Here is a 27,965-nt window from a genome sequence, read left to right on the forward strand (position 1 = left end):
TCAGAGTTCCCTGTATAATTTTGTTGAAAATTTTGTTGTAAGGAGCCCCGTGATTTCTGATGGCGGCCCTGTGGCTTTTAATTGGAACTCTTGCCCATTAAACATTTTGAAATTAATGAACTGGCTAAGTCCCCAAGCTCCCACATCTGCCCCATGGAAAGAGAACTGCCCTAGACCATGAAATACACTGTTCTATTTACCAGTATACACATGGGTGCTGGGACTGGTCCATTGCTTGGTATGGGAGGGGTGTTAAAAGTTCTACTGCACTTTGCACAGTGACCTCAGCGGGTCTGCATAGTCTATTCTGTAGTTATATAACTATAGAGTATGCTCTGATAAACTTCAGTCACACTTTACTGCTGCACTGCAAGTTGGAGTGATATCCACCCCCTCACCCCCAGCAGCCAATCAGCAGAACAATGGGAAGGGGCAAGATAGCAGCTCCCAGTAGGTATCAGAATTGCACTCAATAGTAAGAAATCCAAGTCCGGCTTGGGACTCCTCCTGTTACATGGGAGTAGGAGAAACAATAGGTTAGCTGAAAGCAGTTCTAATGTGTAGCGCTGGCTGAAAGCTCGGACTCAGGCACAATGCACTGGGATGGTGCCTATACACCAATATATGTGAGAAGTAAAGTGCTGGGTAATAAAGCAATGGTATTTACCTCTCCTTTGTACCTTATTTATCTGTTGGATCAGAATGTTGGAATAGGGTTGGAAGGACTAACAGAAAGCATTATGTAAAGGCCCAGAATAAAAGAGAACCCAAGTCTCGGCTATTCCATTTAAAGACATTTTTTTTCAAGCCGTTGGTTGAAGGTGCCTGGTATTTTATCGAGGGAATAATAGTAGCCAGGCAGCTCAAGGCAGGCATTTATACGTCATCTATTAGAGCAGCCATAACACACTACATGTTTGGGCCTGTGGCCTTGATAAACCTACTTATCATTCTCCAACTACAAAAATTATATTATATAACCAAGGACGAGGAGTTTCCGACCAAAGAGAAGGGAGAGCAGCTCAGCCAAGGGGGCTGCCATTATTAATATTTGTTATGATTGTAGACAAGAGGGCACTTTTACATGGTATAACTTGGAGGCCAATCGGCTGCCTTCCCTCCCAATCCACTGCTACTGGGCTCTAAATATAAGGGCTTGGGAATTACAGTATGAGAGTTCAGGAGAATTCCTCAGCTTGCACAATACAATATGGTCTGCTCCATTTGTGCCATCCTTATCTCCTGTCTTTTTGGCCAAGCATTGAGTAAGTATCAGGTAAGTAAAATGGACTCTTTTGCCAACACTTCTGGCTATTCCCTTTGCCCCATACCCACGCTTTGCTTCTTACCATTCCCTTTGCCCCATACCCATGCTTTGCTTCTTACCGTTCCCTTTGCCCCATACCCATGCTTTGCTTCTTCCCATTCCCTTTGCCCCATACCCATGCTTTGCTTCTTACCATTCCCTTTGCCCCATACCCATGCTTTGCTTCTTACCGTTCCCTTTGCCCCATACCCATGCTTTGCTTCATTCCATTCCCTTTGCCCCATACCCATGCTTTGCTTCTTACCATTCCCTTTGCCCCATACCCATGCTTTGCTTCTTCCCATTCCCTTTGCCCCATACCCATGCTTTGCTTCTTACCATTCCCTTTGCCCCATACCCATGCTTTGCTTCTTACCATTCCTTTGCCATGCTTTGCCATACCCATGCTTTTCTTCATTCTATTCCCTTTGCCCCATACCCATGCTTTGCTTCTTACCATTCCCTTTGCCCCATACCCATGCTTTGCATTCCTTTGCCCCATACCCATGCTTTGCTTCTTACCATTTCCTTTGCCCCATACCCATGCTTTGCTTCTTATTCCCTTTGCCCATACCCATGCTTTGCTTCTTATTCCCTTTGCCCCATACCCATGCTTTGCTTCTTCCCTTTGCCCCATACCCATGCTTTGCTTTGCCCATACCCATGCTTTGCTTCATTCCATTCCCTTTGCCCCATACCCATGCTTTGCTTCTTACCATTCCCTTTGCCCCATACCCATGCTTTGCTTCTTACCATTCCCTTTGCCCCATACCCATGCTTTGCTTCTTACCTTTGCCCCTTACCTTTGCCCCATACCCATGCTTTGCTTACTGAGGATTCTCAGAATGCTTAAAGCTGTTTGTCTAATTTCAGGCCACCTTGTCACCCAATAATAGTACTGGTAAGTGCTTTGCTTAATTATTTCATGTACTGCTATAAGTCAGAAACTTAAAAAGTGGCCCCTTGCTTATTGCAGTATACAATAATAATGTAAGGATGAATGCCAGATCACTTGCTTAGCTGGTAATTACAGAGTTCAGGTTTGCTGTAGATTTATTTACAAATTTATTTACAAGTTGCCTTTTATAGCTCTGTTCTGGGAATAGGGTGCAGCATGGAAGTGGAATACAGTGCCGGGGAAATGGAATGGAAAGGGTGACAGCTTGGATTGATATACAACATAGGCTGATGGCAGTAGAGCACTCGTGCTGCCAGCCACCAATAGATGATGCCAGCCATTTGTTTCAATGCAATGTATACTATATATATATATACAGGGCCGCCATCAGGGAGGCACAGGGGGATAATCGTCCCGGGCCCGGGCGTTTTTAACTTTAAAGGGGGCCCGGCCATGTTTCCTTAGCTCGGGCCCCCTTTAATCAACTCCAGGCCCTGTCATTAGTTGTGTCCTCCACTATGTCCCGCGGCTCCCCGCTACATCAGCGCGTTTAAAAGGTTGCGCCCGTGCTTACTGACATCACGCGCACAGGACGCAACCTTATAAAAGCACAGAAGTAGCGGGGAGCCGCGGGACATAGTGGAGGACACCACCGGAGCCGGAGGAAGCAGGCGGAGCCAGACGAAGCAGGAGTCCACTGGGGGAGGGAAGGGGATCTGGAGGATGCTTGTGGGGGGCCCTGGGGGAAGCAGGAGGATGCTGGGGGGCCCTGGGGGAAGCAGCAGGATCCTGGGGGAAGCAGGAGGATGCTGGGGGAGAGCCGGAGGATTCTTGGGTGGCCCGGGAAGAAACAGGAGGATGCTGGGGGGGAGCCAGAGGAGGGGTAGGGAGCTGAAGGATGCGGAAGGAAGCAGCAAGGAGCGGGCCATAGTATGAGTAATTTGGGGAGGACCACCAATGTTTTAGGGGGCCCTGGGCTGGCTAGCAATGTTTTAAGGGGTCCCTGCCCTGGCACCAATGCAAAATGTAACCCCTGGCCACCAATGTTTTAAGGGGGCCCTGGCTACCAAAGTTTTAGGGGGCCCTGGCTACCAATGTCTGTATGTCCTTTGTATTGATGGGAGGGGTCACTGGGGAGGGGCTATTGGGGGTGTGGGAGGAGGGGGCCCAGAAAATTTTGTTGTGAGGGGCCCTGTGATTTCTGATGGCGGCCCTGAATATATATGACTTAATATGTCCATATCACTATAGAGCTTTCATGGACTCACAATCATGTTCAGATTAAAGCAAAATTTGTTTTTCCCCCACCCTAGGAAAAAGTGATCCCTTCGGCCAGGGCGATGTCTTCAGCAGGATCTTAAAAGCCAACCAAGGTAAACTGGGGCAATGAGTACACACAGAGATTCCCATGTCCTTCAATGGAAAGGTAATGTCTCCTGATCAAAAGGTGATTTTACATCGTCAACAAATGCCCCATGTAAAAATATCCTTGGGGTTGCAACCCTGATGGTAACCAGTAGCAACCCTAGGAGTGACCAAGTCTTTCAGATGTAAATCTATGACTCAGTGCTTTATTGTAAAAAATAGCCATAAAGCAGAACAGGACTGTTGTCCTTCCAAAGAAAGGCAAGTGCCATCATTTTATGTTTATTTTTGAATCAGGAAATGGAGTCCCACGGGTTCAAGAAGACATTGCTGTTGGGGTCTCACGTAGTGCCATCACCTCCACAGAATGCTTATGGCAGAAAACAAATGAGACAGTGTATGTGCCGTACACACTGGATAGTAAATACAGTAAGTTCTTCCAACAACATTTCTATGAAGATTCTCATTCATCCAGGTCATGATATACAGTATCTAGTAGAATTCATTCTAAAAGAGTTTTTCTTGAAAACGTTTCCCCAACTCATCCGAGCGGCTTCTTCAGTTCAAATGACTGGAAGGGAATTCCCCGGCATTTAAACCCATGAGGGTAGAACAGTTACAGACATCCAATCACAATGCTTCCATTGATCGTATTCAGTTAGGGGTTGGCTGAAACTGACAGGTGTAAGAAGGTGAGATCCAGTCACAGTGGTACCAATGGCAGTCCTGCTCTTAGTATGTTCATTTGAAAAATCAAATAGCTAGGTCAATCTACATCATGCCAAAGAGGACCCCAGAGAAGTAAAGATCCACAGGGTTTAAGTAGATAATGGGCAATTTCTGGGCATGAGGGGCATGGTGGGGGGTGGGCCCTGTTAGGTAAATTGCATAGGGCTCCATGATTTCTGATGATGGTCATGCTGAAAGGTCTGTTTTTATTGCCAGCTCTTACAGGGAGCCAATGGGGTCAATTCACTGTGTAGGCGACCTTTCCAATCTGAAGTCTCCTGTGTAAAGGTGCCCATACACCTTAAGATCCGCTCGCTTGGCGATGTCACCAAGTGAGCGGATCTTCTCCCGATATCCCCCACCTATGGGTGGGTAATATTGGGAGAATCCAGGCCAAACGATTTAATTATTACGGCGTGTATAGGCAAAGTCGGTCCGGGGATCTAATTATTACGGCATGTATAGGCAAAGTCGGTCCGGGGATCTAATTATTACGGCGTGTATAGGCAAAGTCGGTCCGGGGACCGCATCAACGAGCTGATGCGGTCCCCAATCTGACTAGATTTTTTAACCTGCCCGATCGATACCTGCCCGATTTCAGGCCAGATATCGGTCGGGCAGACCCGTCGGTAGTGCCCATACATGGGCCAATTAGCTGCCGAATCGGTCTAAGGGACCTATATCGGCAGCTAGAATCGGCCTGTGTATGGGGACCTTAAGGGTGCCTCAGGTGGAGGGTTGGACTGGCCTACCTTCACCCCTTGTACCCAAGACCTACTGGGCTGCAGCCTAGGAGAATTCCCATCAGCCATTGCTTATTTTAACTGTGGGCCTATACTACCTATATAACTGTTGGCTGTGATAGTAGGTCCAGGGTGTCAAGTTTTCTGGGGAGCCCGAGTAGACCCACTAGGCCCTAGTAGGTCAGGTGACCACACTGGGCTCTGCAGAATGGTGTGGAATATGGTAGGCACTTCTGCATATTTACTTTAAAGAGGACATACAAGAGATAGTGGGACACCCAATGCTCAACAAGTAGCAAAGGATGATGGGAGTTTGAGTCTTAAAGCAACACTGCACAATAAAACATTTTTTGGTGGCCCAATAAATGCCAATGACTTGACTGTCTCTTCTTGGTTTTATACCCTCATTGCCACTGTATCTCTGCTTTAGTTTGATTGCTTATCAATCTCCCTATGTTAGATACCACCAAGATGGCTGATAGGGAAAACTATGTTGTGCAAAAGAATCAAGATGGCCATACAGGTTAAGATTTTTATCTCATTAACAATTACATTTGCCCATTGTCTAGTTGTTTGCAGGACAAAGCAGGTAGTTTCCAGCTTCAACTAGACGATATAGCTTGAAATGGTCGTTTTCGTTGATGGACAAATCGTACTTTTAAATGATTGTTTCAGGATAAGCTTGGTCCGACGATAAATGAAAAAATCTTTCGTTTTAGAGAATCTGTAAGCCCTCTGTTTTTATTTTAATGATGCCTTACTTCCCCTTTAAAATGGAATGCACAGACACCCTTATGTGCAATAAACAGAAATTCACGTTTTTTTTTCCTCTTGCTTCTCACAGGTAACAGTGAAGTTAACACAATGACGTCGGCCATGGAAGTGTACGCCACCCTGACCTGCGTGCAGTTTGTCCCTTACACTGATGAAGATGATTATGTCAATATAACATCTGGCGATGGGTACGTTTACGAGCGCCAACAAGTGAACAGATCTTCTCCCGATATCCCCCACCTACGGGTGGGCGATATTGGGAGAATCCAGGCTAATTCGGTCGTTTGGCCCTGGGACCAAACGATCGAATTGTAACGACGGGTAGAGGCAAAGTCGGTCCAACAAGCCGATGCGGTCCCCGATCCGACTAGATTTTTTAACCTGCCCGAGGTCAGATATCGGTCAGGAAGGCCTGTCGTTTGTGCCCCTACATGGGCCGATAAGCTGGTGAATCGGTCTAAGGGACCCATTTCAGCAGCTAGAATCGGCCCGTGTATGGCCACCTTTACGGAAACTTACATCGGGTGTGTCCTGGAAGAGCCACAATAGATATAATTAGTAGATATAACTCTTGGGGAAATTGTACTTTTTATGGCTTTTCCCAATTACCCTACCAACCACATAGTATTTTATATATTTTGGGGGGGAAATTATGAAAAATATCACAAGAAAACAGAAGTCTCTATTTATAGGTGCATGCCTCCGCCCCTTTGTGACATCAGACAAGGGGCTGGTGGGCCTATAAAGAGTTCCATTGCCTGGCGGGTAAAGGGTCCCTTTCACCCTAAGAAATAATTCCAAATTGTTTTCTATTGTGTTTGTCAGGCAAAATAAACTTCACTTACACTATAGAAATGATTTTAATCTTATGACCAACTGGTAGCCAATCAAAGCATTAAATGCTCACAGTGGTTGACCAACCTGTATCCAATTGAAGCATTATAATACTAACAGTGATAGACCAACCTGTAACCAATTAGAGCATTAGAATACTGACAGTGATAGACCAACCTGTAACCAATTGAAGCATTAGAATACTGACAGTGATAGACCAACCTGGTACCCGAAGCATTAGAATACTGACAGTGATAGACCAACCTGTAACATTAGAATACTGACAGTGATAGACCAACCTGTAACCAATTTGACAGTGATAGACCAACCTGGCATTAGAATACTGACAGTGATAGACCAACCTGTAACCAATTGCATTAGAATACTGACAGTGATAGACCAACCTGTAACCAATTGCATTAGAATACTGACAGTGATAGACCAACCTGTAACCAATTAGAATACTGACAGTGATAGACCAACCTGTAACCAATTAGGGCATTAGAATACTGACAGTGATAGACCAACCTGTAACCAATTAGGGCATTAGAATACTGACAGTGATAGACCAACCTGTAACCAATTAGCATTAGAATACTGACAGTGATAGACCAACCTGTAACCAATTAAGCATTAGAATACTGACAGTGATAGTGTGTAGACCAACCTGTAACCAATTAGGGCATTAGAATACTGACAGTGATAGACCAACCTGTAACCAATTAGGCATTAGAATACTGACAGTGATAGACCAACCTGTAACCAATTAGGCATTAGAATACTGACAGTGATAGACCAACCTGTAACCAATTAGGCATACTGACAGTGATAGACCAACCTGTAACCAATTGAAGCATTAGAATACTGACAGTGATAGACCAACCTGTAACCAATTAGAGCATTAGAATACTGACAGTGATAGACCAACCTGTAACCAATTTAGAATACTGACAGTGATAGACCAACCTGTAACATTAGAATACTGACAGTGATAGACCAACCTGAGCATTAGAATACTGACAGTGATAGACCAACCTGTAACCAATTAGAGCATTAGAATACTGACAGTGATAGACCAACCTGTAACCAATTAGCAGCAATACTGACAGTGATAGACCAACCTGTAACCAATTAGCATTAGAATACTGACAGTGATAGACCAACCTGTAACCAATTAGAGCATTAGAATACTGACAGTGATAGACCAACTGTAACCAATTAAGCATTAGAATACTGACAGTGATAGACCAACCTGTAACCAATTAGAGCATTAGAATACTGACTCAGTGATTGAGCATTAGAATACTGACGACCTGTAACCAATTGAAGCATTATATACTTACAATGGTGGATCAATGTGTAGCCAAAGTAATGATATAATCACAGTGATAGACCAACTTGCTTCCATATGGATCAATACAGCATTTAGACTTCAAAAATTAGCACAGCCAAATAGTAACTGTGGCTAATTAGGGTATTAGAATGCTTACAGGGGTAGATCAACCTGTAGCCAGTAGGAGCATTAGAATAGTTACAGTGATAGATCATCAGCCTGTAGTTAGCTAGAACATTAGAATACACCTAGTTGTAAACCAACCTGCAGCCAATTGGAGTGTAAGAATGCTTAAGGTGGCCCTACACGTAAAGATCCGCTCACCTGGCGAAGTCGCCAAGCGAGGGGATCTTCTCCCGATATCCCCACCTACGGGTGGGCGTTATTGGGAGAACTTAGGCTAATTCCGTTGTATGGCCCTGGGGCAGGGCCGCCGCTCCCTATAAGCAGAGTACTCAGTCTGCATAGGGCACCAACTCCCAGGGGGGCACCATCCCAGCTGCTCCAAAAAAACATTTTTATATATTATAACATACCCCCAACACTGTCCCGCCGGTTTTTATAGCGCATCCCGCTGTCCCGGATAGTTCAATCAATCTATGGGGGCTATTGGGGGCACTTACTATGGGGCATTGTCTATGGGGGCAATTGGGGGCACTGTGTGTGGGGCCCCTATAGTAGGCTGCCCTGGGGCCAAACGATCGAATTATAATGACTGAAATAGGCGCAATCGGTTTGGGGACCGCATCAGCTCCCTGATCTGACTGAATTTTTTAACCTGCCCCATCGATATCTGGACGATTTCAGGCCAGATATCGGTCGGGCAGGCCAGTAATTGTTTCCCCTACAGGGGCCAATAAGCTGCTGAATCTGTCCAAGGGACTGATATCAGCAGCTACAATCGGCCCGTGTATGGCCACCTTTAGAGTTGTAGACTAACCTGTAGCCAATCAGAGCATTAAATTATCACAGTGCTAGATCAATCTGTCGTCAATCAGAGCATTAGAATGTTTACAGTGCTAGATCAACCTGGAACCAACTGGAGCATTAGAATACTAACTGTGATAGACCATTCTCTAACCAATAGGATCATGTGGTAGCTTCAGCCTATAGCTAACCAGACATTAGAATGCGCCCAGTTGTTGACCAACCTGCGTTAGAATGCTTACAGCAATAGGCCAAAGTATTTAGATATTTACAGTGATAGTCCAACCTGCATCCATACAGATCAATATAAGATTCACACTTCAAAAATAAGTACAGCCAAATGGCAACTGCAGCAACTACTGTATATATCGGTGTGAAAAGTGGTTTGAAGATCTGTTTATTAACCCAGTTTGTCAATAACTTTCCTATGTTTTATTCCAGCTGTTGGTCCTACATGGGGCGTCAAGGAGGTGCCCAAGTGGTGTCCGTAGAGAAAGGTTACTGTACTTCCGAGGGGACAACCATGCACGAACTCAACCATGCCCTGGGCTTTGTACATGAGCACTCCAGGAGCGACCGGGATAACTATGTTAATATAATGTATCAGTACATCTCACCAGGTATGTGGGGTTAGTAACATCTCCACCAGAAACTAAAGGGCCCCCATGCTCTATAATGTTCCAGCTGAGATGTACTTAGTACAGGGGATACATAAGGTGCCCTGGTTTCATAGTATGTCTTTGTATAGGCACAGGGGGCTGTTCCTGCAGTGTAATGATTAGTATATGGGAATTCCTATGCTGAACCTGTATAATGAACATGTACCTGTTTCTATATAGACTATGAGACAATATATTGTATTTATGCTCCTGCATCTGTATTATGGATCTTTTTTCAGAAGGGTGAGAGTGCTTTGTATTGTTTCATTGATGGAGGTTGTTGAATTCATATAAAAGGTGCATAAATGCCCAGGGTTGGACTGGGGGGTGCAGGGCCCACTGGGCCCCCGCTGGCTGAGTCACCCGCACCCCCTAACTCCCCCCACAGGGGCCCCCGCTGAGCCTCCCTTAGCCCCCTGCAGGGTCCCGCACCCGACGTCCTTCCCATGAGCGTTTAATGCGTCAGGGGAGGAACAGTCGGCCAGGGGAGCGCCGGCAAGGGTCGGATCTGGGCCACCGGGGCCCACCGGGTTTTTTCCCCACCATCTCCACCAGAAACTAAAGGGCCCTTATGCTCTATAACAGTGATGATCAACCAGTGGCTCAGGGCAACATGTTGCTCACCAACCCCTTGATGGAAGTTGCTGATTTTATATAAAAGGTGCAAAGACGCCCCAGCCCTTCTGACCTGCTGTTTATGATAGGTGACATCGTCAACTTTGAGATAATGAATACCAACAACCTCAACACAATATATGACTACCGCTCTATCATGCATTACCCAGCGTGAGTATATCATTATATACATATACAGTATATGAGTATAGAAGGGTTACGGGAGATAATAATGAAAGTTTGAGATGATGCCTCAAATCTAATAATAACTATACAAAAGCTTGGGGTGGGGAAAATGCATCCACACATGAATATATATATATTGTGGAGATAATACAACCTCTCCTGCTGCCTTGTGGCTATATGACTTACTTCTTGCCTTTATTGTAGGTGGGCTTTCAGCAACACAACTGGAAAAAACACTATAGTGGCCAAGCTTAACCCCAATATAATAATTGGAGCGGGAAGCACAATGACCAGCTTGGATATTATAAAGATAAACCGGCTCTATGAGTGTGGTAAGCACCGAGCCAAGTGCTCAGTAAATGGCTTACACCCATCTCTGTATTTTATGGACCATTCTAATGATTCCTAATACATATTTTCCCTTTCAGATGTCTGTAGTTCTCTCCTTACTGATGCCAAGGGAACTGTCACCTCAGCCAATTATCCATCTCCTTACCCAAATAATGCCAAGTGTGTGTGGGTCATCCAGGCACCGTCCGATTTGGTGATCAATCTATTACTTCATATACTTCATTTTCTTCTATTTCTATCTTGGTTCAGGGTTGCTTAATCTAAATCACTGTTTATTCTAGGCATACTATATGTGAGGGGCTCCTTATATTGAGGCAAAACAAAGTGACACCCCAAGAACATCAGGTTAGGATCAAACCTACCCTAGCAAGCACACAGGGGTTTGAATGAGAGAATGGAAAATGAATGGGAGAGGAATTAGACAGGAACAATAACAAGAGACAAATGACCAAACTACAGCCTCAAAGGGCCACAGCTTTTTCTTAGCCAGGGTCCGTGACTCCCATTTGAAAAAGGCAAAATTGGAAGGCAAAAACATCCATCAGTATTGCTTACTTCATAGTATATAAAATGGATTAAATATGTAAGTCTATTATTAAATACAGGAAGGTATAGTTTCCCTTTAACACACGCTGACATTAACGTTGCCCCTGCAGGTAACCCTGACGTTCGCTGCCTTTAATCTCCAATCTGCCCCAAACTGTGCCTCTGACTACATTAGAGTTTATGATGGGCGCACCAGAACTTCCCCGCTTCTACTGGACAGAACCTGTGGGTCTAAACGCGTTCCTGCACTGATCGCCTCATCAAGTATGATGTTAGTGGAGTTTGTCGGTAGTAAAAACCTTAAAGCGACTGGTTTCAGTGCCTCGTACAGTACAGGTGAGTATGGGTTGGCTACAGTGCCGCCGTTGTATTAGATACATATCATACTGGGGGGAAATATATACTCTGGTGGTTCTTAAAGGGCCACTACACCCCACTGAACTATGCTGCCAATAGTATTACTCTGTACAACCAATGAACATACTCGTTCCTGATAATACTATAAATGTAGCATTCCATTCATGTTCTCAAACCCAATATTGCACGACTCTTGGGCCATAGAACCACAATCAGAGAGGTTTAGGCCCATTTGCCACCCTAAGTTGACCAAAGTGGTGCCACATCCGCGGCCACCCCCCAGGCATCACTTTTCAGCTTTCTGTTAGAGTGTTATAACTCTACAAGCAGGTGATAGGAGGTGAATAATGGCTAATGGATTGCAAGAAAGACTGAAACTGCAGGAAGACCTTCATAGAATCTAGGGAGTAGATACACACAAAAGGGAAATAAGGTACAGTATAGTTGTTATTTCATTGTATGTTACACAAGGAAACTGGCTCAGTAGGGAGCACGTAATAAAGTAATGGCACCTAAAGCATCAAATATGGGGCACCAGTAAAGCCAACGACAAAAGCCTTCTCTCATTGCTTCGTAGGACCCCTTTCTATTGGCTGCAATGTGAAACTCTGTTAGAAGCCCATTGCCTGAAACTCTGTTCTGGAAATGGGTTTCTGGGTCCGACTGACTTGCTAGAATTTCTGTTATTGGTCAATCGTCTTCGAGTCCCCTAATCCATATATATTAGATGAGAAGCTGATAAATGAGGGATCCTGTTAATGCGCTTTCTTTCTGTTTCTACCAGTGAAATGTGGAGGCACTTATTACACCCCATCAAGGAACATCACTTCTCCTGGATACCCCAAGAATTACCCCCCTAATAGCAACTGTTCCTATATCATCACTGCTCCGGCTTCCCATAAGGTAAGGAGATACTCTCATCCAATATATAAATTAATTCTCTGATTTGATAGACATGCAATGATCCTGCCAGGAGAGGGAGGGCAAGATCCCAGTAGGGCCCAGCTTTGTGGTTACAGGAGTGTATAACTGAGCAGGGAAACATAAGAAGATGGATCCTGTTTCAGTGAATTAAGCTTTAGCCATTCTGCCTGGCCTTCATGGAGGCTGGAACAGCAGGGGGCGCCCTTGAAACACATTCATATTTTTTAATAGTGCTTATATCATGAAATCTAAAAAAAAACCAATAGTGTAAGTTGCACTGCTCCAGGGACAAATCCCTTCAGGTCTCTACCTGTTTACAGAATGTAAAAGCACCAGCCTCTGCTCAGACTTCTACTGTTCCTTCTGTCTTCTAGGTCTCACTGAGCAAGATCAGTTTCTATACACAAAATAGCCACACATGTAGCAATGATTACCTGTCTGTGTATGATGGGACTTCCACTAACGCACCCCTCCTGAAAACATTCTGTGGACCCCTGTTCACCCTTTCGGCCACCTCCACTGGTCAGAACATGTTCCTCAGGTTCATCAGTGATCAAACAGAGCAAGCGCCTGGCTTTGTGCTGACATACAGTTTTGGTGGGTATTGAGTAGCAACGTTATGATAAGTCTCTGGCCAACTCCATGTAACATTCTGCCACTTTACTGATCATCACCCAATCATGTATTTTCTATTTGCAGTGCCTATATCCTGAAATGCAACTTAGAATATGGATCCAATTCCCCTGGTGATTCAGATGTCATTCATATTGAATCCTAAACATCTTGGATATCTTAGCAAGCATTTATGTCCTTAGATGGTCGAGTAGAACATAGCAATTTTGAAATATGTGTTCAGAATGTCTTATTTCTCTTTAGAAATATAAGGGCAGGACTGCTGCTTACAATGGGGATCAGATCTGTGCCACTGTGACAGAATGCTCTGTTATACAGATAGCTAGAATCTCAGCCATAAAGCAGGGCAGGACTGCTGCTTATAATGGGGATCAGATAGGATCTGTGCCACTGTGACAGAATGCTCTGTTATACAGATAGCTAGAATCTCAGCCATAAAGCAGGGCAGGACTGCTGCTTACTCAGATAGGAATTGCTCTGCCTAGAATAGCCATACCCTTAGCAAGAGGGCCAACTGTGACAGAATGCTCTGTAGCTAGAATCTCAGCCATGACTGCTGCTTACAATGGGATCAGATAGGAATAATACCTCAGCCATAAAGCAGGGCAGGACTGCTGCTTACAATGGGGGGATCAGATAGGATCTGTGCCACTGTGACAGAATGCTCTGTTATACAGATAGCTAGAATCTCAGCCATAAAGCAGGGCAGGACTGCTGCTTACAATGGGGATCAGATAGGATCTGTGCCACTGTGACAGAATGCTCTGTTATACAGATAGCTAGAATCTCAGCCATAAAGCAGGGCAGGACTGCTGCTTACGGGATCAATAGGCTAGAATCTCAGCCATTGCTGGATCAGATAGGATCTGTGCCACTGTGACAGAATGCTCTGTTATACAGATAGCTAGAATCTCAGCCATAAAGCAGGGCAGGACTGCTGCTTACAATGGGGGGATCAGATAGGATCTGTGCCAGTAAGTAAATGTGTTATAAATATAAGTACAAAGCAGTACACATTCTTTTTATATAATATACATTGTTTTTATTTAATTGTGTGAATAAACCTCGTTTTGCCACTAAACTGATTATGTGCTTAGATTTGTGCCCAATTAAAACACACAAACATATTTTGGCCATTTAAACAATAGGGGGCTGCTACACAACTGAAAATGGTTAGTAAAATGTGAGACCCAAGGTCTTTTTTTTGGATCAAGGGACACTAACACCAAATATAAAATAGTTTTTTTTGGTTATTAGAGTGCATAATGTTACATTAAGTAAAAGTTCTTATAGAGCTTCTCCAGCAGAATCCTGCAGTGAAATTACATAGTCAAATCGGAAAAACGTTGAAAACAAAGTTGCAACTTTTTCCCCACAACTTTTAATGGGTTTGAGACATTTTTGCGTCTGACCCCAAAAAGCCGGTTAGTAAATGCCCCCCCATAGTTTCTCAGGTGTCTCAGCAAAGCAAAACTCCAGTCCCCCCTCCCTGTTCCCCCAACCTTTCCCTGTCTCTCTAATAAGCAAACAGAGCCGCTCAATGTCACACAACAATGGAACGTTTATTGTATAAATCTGTCTCTTTACAAAAAGAGAAAAGATTTAATATTGTTGTCAGCCTTCTGTTTGAAGGGCGACTTCTATTTGATTTAGCATCAGATGCACTTACCAACGCTTGCAAGTGTTTTCTGAATTCCATATTTCTTTCCTTTGCTGCAGAGGAGGCTAGCCATCGGGGACCAGATGTTATTAAGATGTTATTGTGGGGCCCGAGGATGACAAATGGGCCCCTGTGCCCCTACCCCACCCCCGATGGCTGCCTTGTAGCAGAATTAAGTGTAAAACAACTGTATTTTTCGGAGTCTATCTTGGAAACGTTTCCCCAACTCATCCGAGCGGCTTCTTCAGTTCAGATGGCAGGTAGGGAATTCCCCGGCACTTAAACCCTTGAGGGTAGAACAGTCACAGACATCCAATCCCAATGATTCCATTAAACGTATCCAGTTAGGGGTTGGCTGAAACTGACAGGGGTAAGAAGGTGACATCCAGTCACAGTGGTACCATGATTCCCATTGATGCGGGTGTTAATCCTTCGAAGTACATGCCTGGAAGTGTGAACTGTTGTGAAATCGCTGGGACTGCGCCCAATTTGACACGACCACAACTTTTTTTACCAGGCGACCAATTTTTCCGTGGCAAAACAATTTGGTAATTGCGAAATGCACAAATTCACTGCAAATCCATGTCTGCCGAACAACATTGCTCATCACTACTTGTCTTTGATTCAGTTTCCATAAAGGCCCAGTCTGGGGACCCACAAGTTCTCAGAGCTCCTTTTAGAGGTTTGTATTCCTTCTCTTCAGCCTCTGCATTGGGTGCCACAGTTTCGGCCCAATGGTATAAAGTCCAAATAACGCCAAGTTTATGTTCCAAAGGGCGGTGGGAACCAAACAGCAAGTACTGCTCTTTCAGTTCCCTTGAAGGTGCCCAGGGCTTTCTTTTCCACTTCTTCCATGTAACAGTTCAGTAGAACTGGAGACACAGGAAAACCCATAACACCACCATGTTTTTGTCCATAGAAAACTCCATTGTGCTTGAAGTAGGTGGTATTGAGACACAGGCCCAGTAAGGAACAAACTTGTTCTGGATTCAGCTTTGTTCTGCTGTATCAGCCCAATAGTGTCAAGTCCTAATGACGCCAAGTTGTATGTTCCAAAGGGCGGTGGGAATCAAAAAGCAAGTACTGCTCTTTCAGTTCCCTTGAAGGTGCCCAGGGCTTTCTTTTCCACTTTTTCCATGAACCAGTTCAGTAGAACTGGAGACACAGGCAAACCCATAACACCACCATGTTTTTGTCCATAGAAAACTCCATTGTGCTTGAAGTAGGTGGTATTGAGACACAGGCCCAGTAAGGAACAAACTTGTTCTGGATTCAGCTTTGTTCTGCTGTTGAGGGCGGTGTCTTTTTTCAGCCGTTTCCTCACTCTGCTTATCATCAACATACAATGGCGCTTTACAGTGCCGCTTTCTATAGCACAGCCAGCTGTCCCGGGCAGTTACTTGAATGTCCTGCAATGCCTCTCTCTCCCCTGCAGCCAAGGTAGAGGTTACTTGCTAGTTAGCCATTTGTCTCTCTGTCTCTTTTTATGTCCCGCTCGGACCTTCTTACTGATTTCTACAAGTTTCACTGATGTTGATTCCTGCTGCCTCTTTCTTTCCCTCTGGCTTGCGGATCAGTCATCAGGGCGGTATGCAGCAGTTTCACAGCAGTTCACACTTCCAGTCATGTACTTTGAAGGATTAACACCCTCATCAATAAGAATCATGGTACCACTGTGACTGGATCTCACCTTCTTACCCCTGTCAGTTTCAGCCAACCCCTAACTGAACAAGTTCAGTGGAACCATTGTGATTGGATGTCTGTGAGTGTACTACCCTCAAGGGTTCAAGTGCCGGGGAATTCCCTACCTGCCATCTGAACTGAAGAAGCCGCTCGGATGAGTTGGGGAAATGTTTCCAAGATGAACTGGGAAAAGTCCAGTTGCTTCAGACCTAATTCTACTATATAGAGCAGGTGTTACAGCTCGGCAGATGTTTTTGCGCCACCTGAGGAAGAGAAAAAGGATTTATCATATGAATTCAGTGTATTAGGTAAAATGTTGAAATAAATATATAAAGGACAAGGAATAATTCATTGTTGGGGTACCATTATCTTAGGTAACATTTTAGTCGGGTTCTCAATATATGGGGGAATTTGTAAATAGTTGGAGTTTGATTTCTTTTTTTTCACAATTTAAGATATTTTGCACGTCAAAGAACCTCAAATTGGAATTATGCTTCGAAAACTCAAATGTCTGTTATTAAGTGCAAAAAACCTGAAAACTCCAATGTAAAACTTCACCATCTAACATCGAGTGAGTTTATACTAGAAGTAAATGGAGTTGCCTCTGGGCAAAGTCGTGCCATATTTTTTACAATTAGTAAATTCGAGGTATTGCAAGTTTTTTTATCTGAAAGAGTTTTCCCTTATTAATAATAAGAAGAGCATTGATATGTGAGTTTATTAAATTGTAGAAGAACTAACCAATTCCCCAACAAATGAGCCAGTAATATATATAATGGGTACAGTAGGTATATTATCCCCTACCTCACACAAAGAACAGTGAGCTCAGAGAGCTCATCCAGATTAGCTCGGAGGGGGCTCCCTCCTCGCTCAGTTGTTCATCCTGGTATAAAAAGAGAGAAGATGAAAAATGAATATTTCACAGGGCAAATGAATACAAAGTTTGTAACAGTTTTCTTTTTCTGCTTACACTGTCACTGCTCTCCCCTGATGACTCCCCAGAATCAAATAGGCTCGAATGGGGGCTATGTCCCTTCGTTCTCCTGGTTTAGATAAAGAAAACATTATTTATGAGATCAACTCCGATCAGTACAGAATATGATAAACAAATTCTTTAACATTTCTTTCATTGCATTTCATCCGTTCATTGATTATTTTCTGCTTACCTCACAGTGACAGGAATGTTGTCACTGTCACTGGATTCCTCCGATGATGTTGGGCTGTGAAAAGACAGGAAAAGGGGGATTAAAAATAAAGTCAGTTACAATCTTTAGACGGACAGTCTGCGTGTTGCAGTCTAACCAACCTATAAAACTATTCCCATTAATTCAGCCCCACAGAACTACATTAACTCAGTTCCCTAGAGAAGATGCTAAAGTGAATGTTCTGTAGGGCGATCTGATGCCGGGATTGAAATTGTAATATAATTGTCTTGCTGCTTACCCCAAAAGAGTCTGATGGGCTGACACGGAGGCATGCCCCTTCGATTCTCTGGTTAAGATAAGAAAACTCAGATCAGTACAGAATAATGATCAAACAAATCTTTACAATGTCTTTAATTGCACTTTTCCGTTCATTGATTATTTTCTGCTTACCTTGCAGTGATAGCAATGGTGGAAGGGGAATGTGACGAATTGATGGTGTTCTTCCTGGATAAAACAGAGAGAAGATCAGAAAACAAATATTTCACAGCGCAACTGAACGCAAAGTTTGTAAAAGGTATTTTTTCTGCTTACGTCATCTTGGCTCTTTTCAGGCTCCTGACAGTCCTAATGGGAATACAGAAAAAGGGGATTAAACTCAGTTCAGTTAAACTCCTTATTGCAGCGCAACACAACATATAAACGTAACATATTGTGCCCATTGCTGCTTACCTGCGGCAGAGCGTCGCCTGCTCCCTCCTAGTTTTGGCGAAAAAAAGAATAATATTGTGTTAATTTAGCCCCATAAATCATTCTGAGATAAAACTTGTATAAAGGAAAGTAATATAATACTGAGTGGCGCCATTTTCACAATATGTCTCCCTTCCCTTTTACTTACCTGACAGGTGTTAATGTCAGTGGGAGTCTCAGCTGGTTCCTCCTGGTTAAGAAATAGAAAAGGCCCAGATCAGATCAATTCAATGTAGTAATGAGGATTTTGAGACAGGGTATAAATATGACAAAGGGACACGGTAGGAATGACATTAATATGGCTGCTAAAGTGTAAGAGAGCAGAAACATTATTCCTTCTTACCTGGCGAGTCTGAGCCCCGGGTGTTTCTGGGCGCTCCCTGGGTAAGAAAGGAAATAAAAAGATGAGCGAGGTTGTATGATTTCTGTGTAAATAAGCCGATTGGCTGATAAGTGACTTTGATTTACTTATCCCTCTCTATTAGCCTAAAGTCCCCATCACACGGGCCGACTATAAGCTGCCGGATATGGGTCCCTGGACTGATTCGGCAGCTAATGCGGCCCGTGTATGGGCAGAACAGAGCGGGCCCAGCCTGACGATATCTGGCTGAAATGGCCAGATCTCGATCGGGCCAGGTTTAGAAAATCCCATCGGATCGGGGACCGTAGCGGCTCGTTGATGCGCGTCCCCGAACCGACGCCCCATAACCACAAATGTAATCTGATCGTTTGGCCCCAGGCCAAACGATCGGATTATTTTTTTTTAAGTTCCTTTGCTACCCGATATTGCCCACCCATAGGTGGGGATACCGGGTGAAGATCACTTGCCTTGGCGACATCGCCAAGCGAGCGGATCTTATAGTGTATGGGCACCTTTATGCTTACCTCAATCTCCTCGCCAGGCTCAGCAATCTGCTCTGGTTCCTCCTGATGAAGAGCGATACGATTAGTTATGGGATCAACTTACTATAGTTCTGTAGCTCATTATCATTAATTAACTCAGTTTCAGCAAATAAAATAGTTCCTTTACTACTTACCTGGCAGATGTTGGTCTCAGGGGTCGGCGGCTCTGGGCAGATGTCAATGCCACATCCAACCGACGGAACCTGATTAAGAGAGGAAAATAAATCAGATTCACACATTTCTGGATTTTTCACCAAAAACCTCAATCCTCATTTTCACAAGAATTTCCATGTGCTTACAAACAATACAAATCATGGAAACCCCTTGAGCCAAATATTCAATAAAGGCTACAATTTGCCCAGCGCGGCTCCCACTGACAGCTTTTAGATTGCGTCATTTTCTATTAGGGTCTTTACACTTGGTAAATCACAGAAATATTGTGTAATTAGTAAAATACTCAATTTTTAGGGCTAAAAAGGTGCGATTCATAAAAACAAACAATAATGTAGGGTGTCAACTCCTTTTCTGCTTACCAGGCAGGTGGTGGTCTCCGGAAGAGCCTGGGAATGAGATAAACAAAGTGATGTTATTTTATAGAATTAACGGCCTATCATCTATCAAGATCTATATAAGGCACAAAATGACTAAAGATATGTTTAGTACTGGGGGAAAAAGTGCTTTTGAGAAGATATCATTCATGTGTATAAATAAATGCAGTCTGTACATGAATTTATTCTGATATGAATTCAAAGGGGAAGGGGCTGTCTCTTGCCAGGGAACCAAACATATTGAAAAGGGTTTCAGCCAATAATAATCTATTATATATATTGATATGTTATAGAATGTGCCAGATATGGTTTGTGGTAATGAATGATTTTGTAGATTTAGATATAAAAGTGGGAAAGTAGAAATGATGGGGGAATGGGGTCAGTAGTGAATATACCAGTAAATTCTCAGCGTTATTAAGGGCCTGTGACAAAGTCACATATAAATCTATAGGTCAGTAAATAATAAGGTTTCAGTAACACAAATAACCAGGAAAGTTGTGTTTTTTACATTTGGCCAAATTGCTGCTTACCACAATGATGTCGCCGGCGGGTTCGTCTTGGTGGTTCTAGGAAGGATAAAATCATGTTTTATTACAAGAATAAACGAGCAAAAATGGCCAAAAATAATAGTAAATGAAATGGCTGGAAAAGCACAAATAGTGAGCAAAGTGTGATCATTATATTGTGTTAACCAGTTCCTCCCTGCTTACCACGACGACCACATCGGCTTCATCTTTTTCAATCTAGGAAGAATAAAAACACATTTTATTACAAAAATTAATGAGAAAAAGGCAAACAGATTGTAAATGCAATGGCTGGAATAGGGCAAATAGTAACGTGGGAATTTTATATTGGGTTAACCAGTTATTCTCTGCTTACCGCAAGAAATTCTCTCGGGGGCTTATTCCGTTTTTTCTAGTGATGAATAAAAAAAGGTTTTATTATCAAAGGAAATGAGCAAATAGGCAAAGTAGAATGAATTCAGCAATACAATAGGGCGAGCAGATCCCTTGGGAATTCAGGGACACGTCTGAAACTGCAATCAGTGCCGCCCTGCAACATGGATTTATTAGACGTGTCCCTGAATTTTCAAGTGATCTGGTCTCCCTACAATAATATATATATATGTATAGGATCCCTTATACGAAAACCCGTTATCCAGAAAGAAACAGTACCTGTACTTGATCCCAACTAAGAATAATTACCCCTTATTGGGGCAGAACAGCCCTATTGGGTTTATTTAATGGTTAAATGATTCCCTTTTCTCTGTAATAATAAAACAGTACCTGTACTTGATCCCAACTAAGAAATAATTACCCCTTATTGGGGCAGAACAGCCCTATTGGGTTTATTTAATGGTTAAATGATTCCCTTTTCTCTGTAATAATAAAACAGTACCTGTACTTGATCCCAACTAAGAAATAATTACCCCTTATTGGGGCAGAACAGCCCTATTGGGTTTATTTAATGGTTAAATGATTCCCTTTTCTCTGTAATAATAAAACAGTACCTGTACTTGATCCCAACTAAGATATAATTACCCCTTATTGGGGCAGAACAGCCCTATTGGGTTTATTTGATGGTTAAATAACTTTTTAGTAGACTTAAGGTGTGGAGATCCCAATTACGGAAAGACTCCTTATCCGGAAAGCCTCAGGTCCCGAGCATTCTGGATAACGGGTCCTATACCTGTATATAGCAAGGCTATGAATAGCACTATATGAGTGATATTAGAGTAAAAAGAATAAAGTACTTACCCTCGGCACGCAAGGCAAAAACGAAAGTAAACGCCGAAACATTTTCTCTCACTTTCTCTCTATGGAGACAAACAGAAATATCCCTTTAGTTACAGTAATTAGTGAGTGAAAAATGAGTGAAACTGTCAAAAAAATTGCTGTGTGGGTCAGAAACACGACGCGCAACATTTCTTTTCATGTCCGTCAATTTTTTTTGACAAATTGTTTCCGAATTTTTGTGCCATTTCGAAAAAACAATACACCAAAGCCCCCACAGCGCCAGTATTAAACTGATTCGTTATTATTATCTCTTATTCCTGCTAACGTTGGCACCAACACCCCTAGAGCTCCACCTACCTCAGTCACCTGATCAAGAATGAGCCAGTTTGGCCGCTGCTTGGGCACTTTGACTGTGACATTGTGACATCACAACGACATCACTCACAACAAACTCTAATTACATTGACTCCAACCTTTCTGAGGTTCAAACCATTGTGACATCACACGTGCAACTGGGGCCTGGGAATGTGGGTTACACACATATAGTTACATAGGGTTGGAATAACAATGTCACGTGACCAGCCCCAGCTGGGAATGGGTGTCATGTTACAGATGGCAGTTGAAATGGCAGATCTGTATTCCTGCACAGGCAGCGATGGGTTAATGTCTGTATAATAAATCCCATTGACTTAACATTGAGGCCGACTGTGAGGGATTGTAGCGCAGAGAGGGAATTGGTTAGAAACGTGAAATTTACCACATTTGAAGAGGTTTGCAACCTGTGTCAGAAGATACCCCGCACAAGGGTATAAGTTTTACCCCCGGGGCAAGAGTGGTCCCCAAATTAGCCCCATTGACTTATAATGGGGATTGTGGCAAATAACTAGTTTGTTGTAGACCCATGAATGAGGTGTCAAACCGTGCGGCTTATTGGGAATGGGGTGTTATGACTTTTCTAAGGGGAGGGAGGTTAATTGCCCCAGCAGGGGGCAATTAACCACCGTTTGTCGTAGACCCATGAATGAGGTGTCAAACCGTGCGGCTTATTCGGGAATGGGGTGCTATGACATTTCTGAAGGGTGGGCGGTTAATAGCCCCAGCAGGAGGCAATTCTCCACCCATAGACTTAAGATTGAGACCAACTTTGACTGAGTACCGCAAAGTTTGTCGTAGACCCATGAATGAGGTGTCAAACCGCACGGCTTATTTGGGAATGGGGTGCTATGACTTTTCTAGAGGGTGGGAGGTTAATTGCCCCAGCAGGGGGCAATTAACCACTGTTTGTTGTAGACCCATGAATGAGGTGTCAAACCTTGCGGCTTATTCGGGAATGGGGTGCTATGACATTTCTGAGAGGTTGGCGGTTAATTGCCCCAGCAGGGGGCAATTAACCACCGTTTGTTGTAGACCCATGAATTAGGTGTCAAACCGTGCGGCTTATTCAGGAATGGGGTGCTATGACTTTTCTGAGGGGTGGACGGTTAATATCCCCTGCAGGGGGCAATTAACCACCGTTTGAAGTAGACCCATGTATGAGGTGTCAAACCGTGCGGCTTATTCGGGAATGGGGTGCGATGACTTTCCTGAGGGGTGGGCTGTTAATTGCCCCAGCAGGGGGCAATTAAGCACCGTTTGTCGTAGACCCATGAATGAGGTGTCAAACCATGCGGCTTATTCGGGTATGGGGTGCTATGACTTTTCTGAGGGGTGGGCGGTTAATTGCCCCAGCAGGGGGCAATTAACCACCGTTTGTCATAGACCCATGAATGAGGTGTCAAACCGTGTGGCTTATTCAGGAATGGGGTGCTATGACATTTCTGAGGGGTGGACGGTTAATTAAGACCCATGAATGAGGTGTCAAACCGTGTTGGCTTATTTGGGAATGGGGTGTTATGACATTTCTTAGGGGTGGGCGGTTAATTCCCCAGCAGGGGGCAATTAACCACCGTTTGTCATAGACCCATGAATGAGGTGTCAAACCGTGTGGCTTATTCGGGAATGGGGTGCTATGACTTTCTGAGGGGTGGACGGTTAATTGCCCCTGCAGGGGGGCAATTAACCACCGTTTGTTGAAGACCCATGAATGAGGTGTCAAACCGTGTTGGCTTATTTGGGAATGGGGTGTTATGACATTTCTTAGGGGTGGGCGGTTAATTGCCCCAGCAGGGGGCAATTAACCACCGTTTGTTGAAGACCCATGAATGAGGTGTCAAACCGTGTGGCTTATTCGGGAATGGGGTGCTATGACCTTTCTGAGGGGTGGACGGTTAATTGCCCCTGCAGGGGGGCAATTAACCACCGTTTGTTGAAGACCCATGAATGAGGTGTCAAACCATGTTGGCTTATTTGGGAATGGGGTGTTATGACATTTCTTAGGGGTGGGCGGTTAATTGCCCCAGCAGGGGGCAATTAACCACCGTTTGTCATAGACCCATGAATGAGGTGTCAAACCGTGTGGCTTATTCGGGAATGGGGTGCTATGACCTTTCTGAGGGGTGGACGGTTAATTGCCCCTGCAGGGGGGCAATTAACCACCGTTTGTTGAAGACCCATGAATGAGGTGTCAAACCGTGTTGGCTTATTTGGGAATGGGGTGTTATGACATTTCTTAGGGGTGGGCGGTTAATTGCCCCAGCAGGGGGCAATTAACCACCGTTTGTCATAGACCCATGAATGAGGTGTCAAACCGTGTGGCTTATTCGGGAATGGGGTGCTATGACCTTTCTGAGGGGTGGACGGTTAATTGCCCCTGCAGGGGGGCAATTAACCACCGTTTGTTGAAGACCCATGAATGAGGTGTCAAACCGTGTTGGCTTATTTGGGAATGGGGTGTTATGACATTTCTTAGGGGTGGGCGGTTAATTGCCCCAGCAGGGGGCAATTAACCACCGTTTGTCATAGACCCATGAATGAGGTGTCAAACCGTGTGGCTTATTCGGGAATGGGGTGCTATGACCTTTCTGAGGGGTGGACGGTTAATTGCCCCTGCAGGGGGCAATTAACCACCGTTTGTTGAAGACCCATGAATGAGGTGTCAAACCGTGTTGGCTTATTTGGGAATGGGGTGTTATGACATTTCTTAGGGGTGGGCGGTTAATTGCCCCAGCAGGGGGCAATTAACCACCGTTTGTTGTAGACCCATGAATGAGGTGTCAAACCGTGGGGCTTATTCGGGAATGGGGTGCTATGACTTTTCTGAGGGGTGGGCGGTTAATTGCCCCAGCAGGGGGCAATTAAGCACTGTTTGTCGTAGACCCATCAATGAGGTGTCAAACCGTGCAGCTTATTCGCGAATGGGGTGCTATGACTTGCTTGAGGGGTGGGCGGATAATTGCCCCAGCAGGGGGCAATTAAGCACCGTTTGTCGTAGACCCATGAATGAGGTGTCAAACCGTGCGGCTTATTCGGGAATGGGGTGCTATGACTTTTCTGAGGGGTGGGGCTTATTCGGGAATGGGGTGCTATGACTTTTCTGAGGGGTGGGTGGTTAATTGCCCCAGCAGGGGGCAATTAACCACCGTTTGTCGTAGACCCATGAATGAGGTGTCAAACTGTGCGGCTTATTCGGGAATGCAGTGCTATGACTTTTCTGAGGGGTGGACAGTTAATTGCCCCAGCAGGGGGGCAATTAACCACCGTTTGAAGAAGACCCATTAATGAGGTGTCAAACCGTGCAGCTTATTGGGGAATGGGGTGCTATGACCCCCAGCAGGGGGCAATTAACCACCGTTTGTCGTAGACACATGAATGAGGTGTCAAACCGTGCGGCTTATTTGGGAATGGGGTGCTATGACCTTTCTAAGGGGTGGGAGGTTAATTGCCCCAGCAGGGCAGCACTGCTATAGACGGTGCTTGTACAGTGGAATAAGTTAGTATGTGGGATAGATATTTGTGAGTGCAGGTATATATACAGCATTACTAAAGGGGATGTAAACCCTCCCTAATACTCTCCCATGTGTGCCCCCCAAACTTAAATATGCAAGAGAATTCTCCAATGAGAGAGTCTGTCATCTCTCTGTTGCAATAAAGCAATGGCAATACTTTGACATATTTGTTTGTTGAGCCATAAACGTTAACAAATATTATATGGGTGGATAGAAGGCTAAATGCCCCCCAGGCCTGATCACGTGATCAAAGAGCAGACAGTCAATTGCCCATAGGGCAGGCTGGGGAAAAAATAGTGTTGTTGGATGATATTGCGTTAGGATTTTCACTGCCCCTGATATTCCTAGACTACAGTTCCCAGCATGCACAGGACACCATTAAGTAGGTGCTCCAATCAGAGGCCCCATGGCAGAGGAGGGATCAAAGGAGACTCAAAATTGGGGGTATTTCTTGGGCGAATCAGGGGGATTACTGTCAGGGTGCAGCAATTTTTTTTTATTGTTCTACTTAACATCCAGCTGACTGGGGTCCCTGTAGACAAGGGCCCATTGTTATAATAGCAGCCCTCAATATACAGGTATAGGACCCATTATCCAGAATGCTTGGGACCAAGAGTATTCTGGATAAGGGATCTTTCCGTAATTTGGATCTCTACTAAAAAAATCAATAAAACATTAATTAAACGTAATAGGATTGTTCTGCCCCCAATAAGGGGTAATTATATCTTAGTTGGGATCAAGTACAGGTACTGTTTTATTATTACAGAGAAAAGGGAATCATTTAACCATTAAATAAACCCAATAGGGCTGTTCTGCCCCCAATAAGGGGTAATTATATCTTATTATTATAGAGTAAAGGGAATAAGTTTTAAGTGATTTAAAAACTGATTTTAAAATGGAGTCTATGGGAGACAGGCTTTCCATAATTCCGAGCTTTCTGGATAACATGTTTCCGGATAAGGGATCCCATACCTGCATAGGCGTTTATTGCAAGCTGCAGTCCATCAATTTCTGATTGGAACTATACAACTCTTGAAGATCTAGGTCCCTTTTATATTCCCTTCACTTCTGGTTCTGACTCCTAAACACATGTAGCAGACCCCAGCTGATTAACAGACCTGGAAGATAACGGCCATCTGCTATTTTGTTTCAAGAGTCAGATCAAACAGATAATGCCTTCAATGGCAATTACACAGACCGTTAAAGCCATTTATATTAGGACGGTGCTTAAGGTCCCCATACACTGTAAGATCCGCTCGCTTGGCGAGATCGCCAAGCGAGCGGATCTTCCCCCGATATCCCCACCTACGGGTGGGCGATATCGGGGAGCTTTTAGTTAAAAAAAAAAAAGTAATCCGATTGTTTGGCCCTGGGGCCAAACGACCGGATTATGAAAATGGGGCAGTCGGTTCGGGGACCGCATCAACGAGCCGATGTGGTCCCCGATCCGACTGGATTTTCTAACCTGGCCGATCGAGATCTGGCCAATTTCAGGCCAGATATCGGTCGGCCAGGCCACTCTGTTCTGCCCATACACCGATTAGCTGCCGAATCGGTCCAAGGGACCCATATCGTGTAAAGTTCCCCTTTATGTTGTTACAGAATCTCCTAAATATGTCCCTACAGGGAGCAGCCGTCCATAGGGTAAGGGATCATTCATTTCTCCCTCCAGACCGACTAATCAGCCCGCTGGGCGCTAAGGAGCCCGGAGTATGAGGGTGGAAGCCAAGAGCAAGGAGCAAGAGCCCAATTCACTGAAAGCTGTACAGACGAGACATAAGCTTCCCTTGCCTATCTGTGCCCGGCTGGCTTGGCATTCCAGGAATCTGGCATCTCCCATTGGAACCGACAGGCTACCTGAGCAGGTACAGCCATGGGCAGTGGGCACCTTACCTGGAACCTTGGCACAGACACTAGGGCAATAATATAAAGTTCCTGGCACTTTGTTGCCCCCCCCTATAATGCTGCCCATAATAGCCGTGGGGACCGTTCTTGGGATTTTCTTGGCTCTGTGCAGTTCGGTTTTCCTATACAGCTGCCTGAAGGGGAAGAAATACACCTGGGCAGGTGGGGATGGCACTCCGGTGACAATGGCAAATCGACGGTATGTGCAGCTTGTGTCCCTGGGTATTGGGGGGTAACATCTCTTTCCTGGGAATGGGAAATCTTAAACAGACTGGAAGAGAATGGGAATTATTCACTTAAATCTGCAGCACATTTATTTGCGTCCTGTAATTACCCCCCCTGCTGTTTGTCTTTTATCTGCTGTATAAACAAACCCCTGCCCATTCAGTCTGCCCTCTGTTGGGTTCAGAGGAAACTTAACATTTATATGATATTATTTCTAAATATTGGTGGCAGCTCCCACCTACCATATGTATATAAAGAAACATACAGAAGAGGAATATTATGGGCATAAAAAGCTCTATCTTCATACTGTCCCGTCTCATGAAAACACTATGGCAACTCCCTCCTGTAT

The 27,965-nt window shown here is 44.4% G+C and overlaps 1 protein-coding gene and 2 long non-coding RNA genes across 3 annotated transcripts; 1 reads left to right on the forward strand and 2 right to left on the reverse strand.

Annotated features, from left to right (window-relative positions):
• The first annotated feature begins 547 nt into the window (after positions 1–547).
• Positions 548–13,508, forward strand: LOC108644858 (embryonic protein UVS.2). Its single transcript, XM_031900444.1, has 13 exons — positions 548–1,276; positions 2,180–2,207; positions 3,518–3,577; positions 3,867–3,998; positions 5,886–6,003; positions 9,351–9,529; positions 10,273–10,354; positions 10,574–10,701; positions 10,798–10,913; positions 11,377–11,602; positions 12,408–12,526; positions 12,922–13,144; positions 13,247–13,508. Exons 1-13 carry the CDS (start codon positions 1,211–1,213, stop codon positions 13,258–13,260), a joined length of 1,491 nt encoding a protein of 496 aa, XP_031756304.1. The 5' UTR covers positions 548–1,210; the 3' UTR covers positions 13,261–13,508.
• A 3,241-nt stretch (positions 13,509–16,749) lies between these two features.
• LOC116410246 lies at positions 16,750–17,561 on the reverse strand. The gene is made up of 3 exons (XR_004222200.1): positions 17,494–17,561; positions 17,328–17,406; positions 16,750–16,786 (listed from the first exon to the last, which is right to left on the reverse strand). It is a non-coding gene; the product is annotated as an uncharacterized LOC116410246 (long non-coding RNA).
• Positions 17,562–20,435: 2,874 nt separating this feature from the next.
• LOC116410251 lies at positions 20,436–22,215 on the reverse strand. The gene is made up of 3 exons (XR_004222205.1): positions 21,624–22,215; positions 20,746–20,781; positions 20,436–20,609 (listed from the first exon to the last, which is right to left on the reverse strand). It is a non-coding gene; the product is annotated as an uncharacterized LOC116410251 (long non-coding RNA).
• Positions 22,216–27,965: the final 5,750 nt, after the last annotated feature.

Source organism: Xenopus tropicalis, chromosome 4, assembly GCF_000004195.4.
Source record: "Xenopus tropicalis strain Nigerian chromosome 4, UCB_Xtro_10.0, whole genome shotgun sequence".
NCBI lineage: Eukaryota > Metazoa > Chordata > Amphibia > Anura > Pipidae > Xenopus > Xenopus tropicalis.